Source organism: Portunus trituberculatus, chromosome 24, assembly GCF_017591435.1.
Source record: "Portunus trituberculatus isolate SZX2019 chromosome 24, ASM1759143v1, whole genome shotgun sequence".
In the NCBI taxonomy this organism is placed as follows: Eukaryota; Metazoa; Arthropoda; class Malacostraca; order Decapoda; family Portunidae; genus Portunus; species Portunus trituberculatus.
The window spans coordinates 11,381,163-11,391,079 of NC_059278.1; the positions used below are offsets into that span (position 1 = coordinate 11,381,163).

At 36.7% G+C, this 9,917-nt stretch overlaps 1 protein-coding gene across 1 annotated transcript in view; it reads right to left on the minus strand.

Moving 5' to 3' along the window:
- The window catches only part of LOC123508337 (ubiquitin carboxyl-terminal hydrolase 24-like), an 81,834-nt gene extending 72,386 nt beyond the window's left edge, over positions 1-9,448 (minus strand). The window contains exons 1-8 of the mRNA XM_045261956.1: positions 9,171-9,448; positions 8,748-8,908; positions 8,396-8,523; positions 8,154-8,289; positions 7,712-7,853; positions 6,146-6,265; positions 5,683-5,897; positions 4,572-4,682 (exon numbers count right to left, since the gene is read on the minus strand). Of these exons, the coding sequence (XP_045117891.1) occupies positions 4,572-4,682; positions 5,683-5,897; positions 6,146-6,265; positions 7,712-7,853; positions 8,154-8,289; positions 8,396-8,523; positions 8,748-8,908; positions 9,171-9,353 (1,196 nt within the window). The 5' untranslated portion in view covers positions 9,354-9,448. The remainder of the gene's footprint in view (positions 1-4,571; positions 4,683-5,682; positions 5,898-6,145; positions 6,266-7,711; positions 7,854-8,153; positions 8,290-8,395; positions 8,524-8,747; positions 8,909-9,170) is intronic.
- Positions 9,449-9,917: the final 469 nt, after the last annotated feature.

Here is a 9,917-nt window from a genome sequence, read left to right on the forward strand (position 1 = left end):
TCTTCTTCTTGTGACCCTTTTGCTTGCGTGTTACTTTTATCATGATGTTTATGTTTTCACTCCTCTCTTGCCTGCTATAATGGATATCATATCTTAGTATTCATGTACGCTCATGCCACAAGGATAACCTTGACTCCGTGGCACTGAGTGATAGTGAATTACTAATGAAATACCGCGGTATTTCATTAATAATTCACTGTCACTCAGTGCCATGGAGTCGAGGTTATCCTCATGGCACAAGCGTATATGAATACTAAGATATGATATCCATTATAGCAGGCAACAGAGGAGTGGAAACAAATATCATGGGGAAAGACAACACGCAGGCTAAAAGGGTCACCAGAAGAAGAAGCGGCCGAGTCACCGCGAGTCTCTCGCTTCGTCTGTGGCTCATCTCATCTCTGCTTTATTTTTTGGTATTCCATGTAAGATTTCACTTTATACATTACAAAACAATCCTTTCTTGGGGGTAAGGTTTGTAAAAAGCTAATAGAAATGTTGTTTTTTGAACATAAATGCGAGAATGTGAGAGAATTTGTACGTAGCTCCTCTGACTTCCAATGACTCATATGACATCATTAAAGTAGTGGTAAACCGATGGCTCAATATGCTGCCAAACGTATATATAATTTTTTTTTTTTAACCCATGTGGTATGTTGGGGACCAGCCCAGAACACATCGCCCTCCCTATTTCCATTATTTCCTATGGGAAAATTACGTTCGCATAACGAATTTTCGCTCTACGAACAGCTTTGACACCCCCTATCCTGTTCGTTAAGTGGAGTATTACTGTGTGTATATATATATATATATATATATATATATATATATATATATATATATATATATATATATATATATATATATATATATAATCCCTTATTCATCAATTCAAGAAAGATAGTATATTCCTATCTTAGTATGAAATTTATAAGTTGGTAACCACTAATTGAAAGAATAAATATATATATATATATATATATATATATATATATATATATATATATATATATATATATATATATAAAGAGTACTGGAGGGTCTGTGCATCAGGCGGGTCTGTGCACTGAGTCCTGTGTTAAGTTCCATAACACATAAACAGAGAGTGGAAATGATGAGACAAAGTACAAGTTTTTCCACCAGTACCTTTCCAGTGTTGTGTGCACGCCAGAGAGAACTAGACAGTACGTTTTTCACCATAAGTGAGGTACGTTGTAGTCTGCTAACGGTTTTGATAGCACACATTAATGTCAGCATTTGTCACTGCACCACCTATTTTCATACAAATCTAACATAACTTGTCAATGAATTCATCGTTAATATGCCTGGCTGTTAAGTGGTTTGAGAATAAACATGTCTAGTCTCAACAAATAAGGTGGAGCATAAATCCTCCATAAAACACCCTTTGTGGGTAGTGCACCAACAAGGGTAAGACATTACTAGACTAGAATAAAACTAAATTGTACTGACCCACAGGGTGAGGCCGATAATCCGTGCAATGGTGCCATATTTCTCATTACTTCAAGGAAAACAAAATAATAGTTCTCTATTCAATTTAATGCATCACTTCGACAAAAAAAAAAAAAAAAAAAAAAAAAAAAAAAAGAGGGGAGGACACAAGAGATGAAAATTTCTGCAGGTGATTATGTTGTAAGTAAATAAATGCAGTAAAGGTGCTGGTTATAAAAGTGAAAATGAGACTGATAATTTATACAACATTTACTGCAATGTCCTCTCAAGATACCCAATCTAACATAGTGAGTGGTGAGAAGAAACCTAAGATGAGACAGCATTTTATTTCAGTTATTGCCCCAAGTTCAACTTATTTATTGAATATTGAAGATCATTGGATGCAGAGACATTTTTTTGGCTATACAACACACAGTAAGACGGGGGAAGCATCAGTGTGTAATTCCATTGTAGCAACCAGAAAGTGAGTCGATTTGCACGTGAGTGCCTACCTGGTGACCTGAGTCCCCCTTTCCCTAGGGAAAAAAAAGACAGCTAATTTGCAATCCTTTTTTTCTTTCACTTTTACTCCTTGATAGGCAAGACCAATTACTAACTACTTAATGACAACAATTTTGATAGCTTGTGGATAAAAGAAAAAAAACTAGGGCACCTAGCATGATAACCTGACATCTCCTACCATGTAAACCCACCAGTAGGCACACTGAACTGTCCTAACCTTTCTTCACTTACAGTACTCCATGCTGAGAAACTGCAGCAATAGAGGGCAGTGCGATACCCCGCATCATAGCAGATACAATTTTACACTACAGGTAAAATGTTCGTGGTCATATTCCAGGCTAGAGGTTTCGTAGCTCATATTGTCTGCTTAAGGTATCGCAAACTGCCTCCTCTACTCTCACTCACTCGCTCACTCACTCACTCACTCACTCACTCACTCACTCACTCACTCACTCTCTCTCTCTCTCTCTCTCTCTCTCTCTATCTCTCTCTCTTTCTCTCTCTCTCTCTCTCTCTCTCAATATATATACAGTGCTCGACAAGGAAGTACAAACGGTTAGCAAGAATGAGTGATGAGGAGAATGAATGAGTCATAAATCAATGAACAAAAGCTCACTCCTTACATCTAATACTTTATTGTTATTTGATACACAATGTCAAATGGACTCTGTTGAGTGACAATGGGAGGAAATGAGAACCAGTGACAGAATTTCCAAAGGCAAAGGATTTAGAGCAAAATGTAGCAAATGCAAACAAGAAATTCAAGGAATAGTGACAAAAATTAAGAGGCATGTAGAGGCTTCCTAGATAAGATAAGAATAAGATAAGATAATTAATCTTAACTTATGATTTTCAAGGGAAAAGATCATCTTGAGTAATGCATAACACTAAGCTATGATTTCATTTAGCACTGGTGGCAACAAAAAATTAAAAAGATTAAGGTGACAAAAATCATTCAAACATAAAAAATTATCTAACTCAAATAAATCTGATTTAACCCCTTCGCGCCGGATGTTAAAAAAGCCTGCCTGTATGATAAACGGGTGGTAGTGCTGCGCGCCCGAGCGCGGGAAACTCGTGCAAGCTTGTCACACTTGTCGTCTTTGTGTATTATGCTGCTATTTTTTAGTCACTATATCACCTTCGAAGAGAGAGAGAGAGAGAGAGAGAGAGAGAGAGAGAGAGAGAGAGAGAGAGAGAGAGAGAGAGAGAGAGAGAGAGAGAGAGAGAGAGAGAGAGAGAGAGAGAGAGAGAGAGAGAGAGAGAGAGAGAGAGAGAGAGAGAGAGAGAGAGAGAGAGAGAGAGAGAGAGAGAGAGAGAGAGAGCTAATATTTTAGAAACAAGCGGGATGCATGTAGCTTATCTTTTGAGAGGAAGAGGGGAAGGAGGGAAGAGAGAGAGAGAGAGAGAGAGAGAGAGAGAGAGAGAGAGAGAGAGAGAGAGAGAGAGAGAGAGAGAGAGAGAGAGAGAGAGAGAGAGAGAGAGAGAGAGAGAGAGAGAGAGAGAGAGAGAGAGAGTAGAAAACTTGTTTTTGTATTTGTATTAGTGTGTGTGTGTGTGTGTGTGTGTGTGTGTGTGTGTGTGTGTGTGTGTGTGTGTGTGTGTGTGTGTGTGTGTGTGTGTAATTCACTGTTTGATCTGCTGCAGTCTATGACGAGACAGCCAGGCGTTACCCTACGGAACGAGCTCAGAGCTCATTATTTCCGATCTTGGGATAGGTCTGAGACCAGGCACACACCACACACCGGGACAACAAGGTCACAACTCCTCGATTTACATCCCATACCTACTCACTGCTAGGTGAACAGGGGCTACACGTGAAAGGAGACACACCCAAATATCTCCACCCGGCCGGGGAATCGAACCCCGGTCATCTGGCTTGTGAAGCTAGCGCTCTAACCACTGAGCTACCGGGCCGTGTGTGTGTGTGTGTGTGTGTGTGTGTGTGTGTGTGTGTGTGTGTGTGTGTGTGTGTTTTTTTACGAATGTTACAAGGTGGGGACGCATGTAACTTATCTTTCAAGAGGAGAGGGGAGGAAGGAGATGGGAGGAAGGGAGATGGGAGGCAGGAAAGGGAGAGAGAGAGAGAGAGAGAGAGAGAGAGAGAGAGAGAGAGAGAGAGAGAGAGAGAGAGAGAGAGAGAGAGAGAGAGAGAGAACAGTCTATGCCATTGGGTAATTTTAGACACAAGGTGGGACGCATGTAGCTTATCTTTAGTGATTGGTGGAGACAAGGATGGTGGGAGGAGCACTAGGATTTCAAGGACAGCATACGGCGTGTGTAGTTGGTATCCAACACACTATACGGGACAACAGAACTGAAGAAAGCTCAGAAAAGAAATATGACGTCTACGTAGGCGTCACCGTATTTGCTACTGGGACTTCATGACGCCCACATAGGCGTCACCGTATTGAAGGGGTTAAATCAAATGAATATATTTTATTATTATTTGAAAAATAATGATTTTTCCAATCTTGTTTACCAGACATTGATTTTTTTGGAAAAATAAACTTTTTAGCTCAGAGTTAATTTAAATTCAGTGTTAGCTCTGGAAGTTTATACAGGCATCAATCTGGACAATTCCAGACCCCCTAACTTACCTTCGATCCTTGATGTAAGAGTAATAGTGTCCTGCACTGGCCTGCCCACTGTGCACAATGACCCCAACAAGCTCATAGATGGCTCCCTTATGTCTTAGTCTAGCAGATATCCTGCAAAGGAATACCAACAATGAACTCATTTAGTGCATATATTCTAAATTAATCACTAAAGGATACAGACATTCTTTGCAGATGTCCCTAGATTTGACAATTCAGCAAAAAAGTAAGTAATCTTCAATCACCAATTTTTTTTTCAACTCTGCATTGATTATTAAGATGTAATAGAGTCATACTTATCAATCATTCCTGTTCAATATCCTGCAAATCTGAATTTTCTAGTTGATGTGATGTCTCTGTAGTGAAGTAATGAATTGAAGTAACTCGCACCACTTTCTCAGTCTGTATTTGGATGGCTACATGGGCCATGTAGTGCCCTGACTATGGGGGGTCCCCAAGCCTCCTTTATCTGTTTCCCTCACCAGTATCTTTCAGTCACTTACTTAAATTAATGCCTAAATCTATCATTTAATGGACACACTAAAGGAAATAGTATTGCTGTCTATCACTTAAACACAGAAGAAAAAAAAAACTAGTTGTCAAAACTAGGAAGATGTACATGAGCAAAACACAGTCTACTGGGGCTTCATTTTTCTACAACAATATCACTATTGAAGCTTTAAAGAGTCACTTCCAGGTCTCTCCCAATAACACTTTCACTAAGAAATTAATTTGAAGCAAATCTGGCATTATTTGGAATGAAAGTCACTGACCACTTATCCTTGTCTGAGGAATCACAGGAAAAAGAATTATTACTTTCACCTGTAGCCATCACTAAAGTTCACAGAACAATGAGGCTCTGAGGGAGACACCATTGTGAGGGATGGATGTTTGTGGGTCTAAAAAAAATTGCACTGAAATTTTAACGCCCACAAAATGCAAGTTAACTACATATAAGCACTATCAATGTTGCATCAACTATAGACACCATCCATTGTACTGGAGTTAACAGTACATATTCTACACAAACAAGATTGACCCCAAAAAAAACAGCACCTGATAATTATATCATATATAAAAGTATGAAAAAAAACAACTTGTTTGTATGTCATACTTTGGGGTGTGGCCTGAGGTGATGCCTGACTTCCTAGCCTTTAAGGGTGAGTGGGTACTGGAGGTGGCAGTAACTGACAAGTTTATGGAAGATTCAGAATCTTTAGGATCAGGAGAGGGAGTAGCACCTCTGCTTCCACAACCACTACTCAGCTCCTCTTCCTGCTCTGCCAGGCCATCAGCTGTATAGTTTCCCATATCTAGAATCCATGGAAACTGGAAGGGAAAAAGTGCTTGAATGCAATTCTCAAATAAGGTAGAATATTTATTTATTCATTATCATTATCCTTTAAGTAATATTAATTGCACATTATGTCTTTCACTATTCAAAAAACTAATTTACATATCAGAATGGTCAATGAGAATCTATTTTGTCTTCTAACAGCATGTGACTGCAACAAATAAGGATGAAAAGTAACACTCCATGAGTGGTTTAAAATATATAAATCATTTTATTCACTTACTTTGAAATAGTCATCAAATTTGAGGGCTCTTGAGGCTTCCCAGTCATACCCAAACCTCTTCAGCTGTATTACTAAAACTGGAGGAAGGGTTTTGACGCAAGTTCTAATAAGTGCAGTTCTCTGGAAGAAGAAAAAATAAATAAAATAAAATAAATACATAAATGAAATTGACAATAATAATAATAATAATAATAATAATAATAATAATAATAATAATAATGATAATAATAATAAAATAAAGACATACATAATACAATTTCTACATATCAAACTGAGATCACTAAAAAAGAAAGCAGCTAAAATAAAAAAAAACTTAATTTCAATATGAAATTCTCATGCAAGAATATTATATTCTCTTTATCTGGAAGTATGTAAAACATACATGTTGGAGTAATTTTTTTCTTTTTTTTTTTTTTCTTTTTAAATCAAGACCCAGTATGATTTTATATACAATGGACCTTCAGACTTTGAACACCTCTGATTTTGAACAATTCTGACCTCGAATAAAAATTTCAATAAATTTTACCCTCGGAGCTCAAACAAAATTTGGACTTCGAACAACCCAAAGGCGGCCAAATCCAGGTGACACTAGCACCTTTAGCAGGAAGTAAACATCAGTTCCCTGTTTGTTTTGGTTCCATGTTGTCATCTTGCTCTTCACAGCTGGGGTCAGGACATTTGACCAGTTTTTCATTTGACCAGTCACTTAACCAGATAGGATGATTGAGTAATATTTCACACAAGTACACTGATCTCATAACAAACAGAATATTTTTCAACTACAGTAGTAAAAAGGTGTAACAGATGTGAAACAAAGCAAAGTTTTCATTGAGGTTGTACTGAGGTGTAGCCTTAAATGTAAAGATCACCCAGAAATAACCATTTGTACTAGTACATATGCAATGCTAAGCCTCCCTTGCCCTCCCACACCATCATCTACATGTGCCATGAAACTTGCCACCAAAAGAAAAATAATATTTCATATAGTTCAATTCTTATTTACTTAGGTAAAAATTCCGGGCCTTGGAACGGATTAAAATTATTTACAATTTCCAATGGGGAAAACAGTTTGAGACTTAAAGCAATTCGGACATCAAATAGTCTTCTGGAACAAATTATGTTCTAAGTCCTAGGATCCACTGTACTTACTCCATCATCTAATACATATATTCTATTGTACCTTTATGTCTCTCATGTGGAAACTGATTCACACACACACACATACACATACACTAATAACATTGACTTATTGTTCATACATCTGTTCATGATGTGGTGGTCCAATGAAAATGAGCTTGCGACCCAGTTTTGGGTCATGACTCATATTTTAAAGAACCCTTTGCTAGAGTATTATGATAACTTACCAGAATACTGAATCGATACAAAGTCATTGATTTCAAGATCACTGTACTTGAATTCTTAAAAAGCTAATCTTAAAAACCTAATCAAATCAAACAAATAAATGATAATGATACTCAGGCGCATTAAAAACTATGGTAAACTTTGTAATAATATGCTAAAGTAAGATGTAAGATCCAGAAAATTTGTTAGGTAAATAATGCACACCTTTTGATTACATTTCTCACAGTAGTAAGCATTGTCCCCCTCCAGCAGCTCTCCCTTTACAAACTGGTCAAGTGAATCCTGAAGGTCATGGCATTTTGTGACTGTCAGGTTCAGGGCAAGGAATGGCTCCTCTCTCTCATATCTGTCAAAAGAGGACTTCATGGACTCTAGGTAAAATGCAAGCCTACATTTCATTCAATTTTATCTAGCTGACACACAAAAAAATAACAATCATGTTTACCAAATCACTATCTTTTTTGGCTTAGTAACCACATTGATCTTGTATCATGACTAGTGAACAAACAAAACATAAACCTGAATTTCCTGTATAGTAAACAGTGCATACATACAGGTCCACACAGTTTTAACAAACTGAACATAACATGAACAAATATTACTGCCAATGGTAAAGAATAAATGTGGACTAATGTCAGATACAAACCTGTGTGGGCAGTCTTGACATATTCTTTGGATGGAATAAACACCCCCAAATCTTTGAGCAAACACTTTCTCTTTAGCCTGACTCTTTAGATAATCATCCACTTGTTCTGTCAATCTTGTGTAGAACTCAAATGCATCTGGAGAAGAAAAAGCAAATCCTGTACAGTTATGGTCTCCTTAATAATTGGAAAGGAACTGTTATATAAGTAAATTCCTCCATTATTTAATGCACGAAGTCCCCACCTTGCTGCTCTCTGACATTCACTGGTTGTCCATCCATCCTGAAGCACTTCCAGAATTTGTCTGGCACATAGTACTGCAGCTGTGACTCCATAAGATGGGCAAACACCATCTGGAGCTGGTAGAACAAACTGAAAAAAAATAAAAAGTTAATAAATTACGTTGGTTGTTAGGCAATTATTTGCATTTCATCATATTCATTAAATTTTCTATTATGTCTTCTTTCTCAAGTGGCTCTTTATCTACAAAATACTGCACCCAGTCATTCTCATCTTTTCTCTTTATCTAGTATATCAACAAAATCTTCCTGTACTTCACACCACTGATGATAATGTCAACAAGATTCATATCTAACCTATCCTCATTCTCCTTGTCACTGCACACTGCCAAGATATCTTCTGCCACCCCTGGTATCAAAAACAGGTGTTGGAGAACTGAGTTCATGTAACAAGTAGCTCCCCCATTCTTCAAGCCAACAAAGCCACTGGAACCTCGTCCATCCACAGCAGGAGCATACTGCAAAGACAGTGTAATAGATGATCAGAAATATGTGAAAATTAATGTAAAGTCACTGCAAACATTTATGATTTATTTTCTTTTCTCCCGCTGATTTTACAAATATTTAATGATTATTGAAACATCTATCTTCTTGTATTGAGCATACTCAGTGATACTTGACATCTAAGGAAGTTGCTAAAAGCTAAATTAATTATTAAACAACAGTGAAGTATCTAATTTCATAAAAGATTAGTTTGAATACTTTACAAAACATATGTACCTGAAATTCTTTAAGGGAATCTGGATTAAGAGTATGATGAAGGGTGACAAGATGCTCAACAAGAGCTTCCAGGTTTTGCTGTGAGGCCATAACAAGCTGAACAAGGAGGTGATAAGCTGCATGCCTGGATTCCTTTCCAGTGCACTTGGCCCAATAGTTTTTGCTAGCAGTGAGGGAATCCATCCCTAGTCCCCCTTCCTGCACCAACTTTGATGCTGGGAAGAGGTACTCAAAAATAAGCAGGGGAATCAATGTGGTACCTGCAAGGCAAAAGTACTTTTAATCACCTAAACAGGTAGAGGTAAAAAAATAAATAATAAATAAAAATATCAATAAATAAATAAATAAATAAATAAACAAATAATAATAATAATAACAATAATAATAATAATAACAATAATAATAATAATAATAATAATAATAATAATAATAATAATAATAATAATAATAATAATAATAATAATAATAATAATAATAATAATAATAATAATAATAATAATAATAATAATAATAATAATAATAATAATAATAATAATAATAATAATAATAATAATAATAATAATAATAATAATAATAACAACAACATCAACAATAATAACAATACTACACACAGGGGGAAATGACCTTTGTAAGGTAAGGAGTGAAGAGCTGTTTACAAGATTTAAGGAGGCTTTGGCTAAAATTAGGAATAAGGATGCAACCCCTGTCGTATGCAGTGTGTTGCCAAGGAGGGGACTGGGAGGTGAA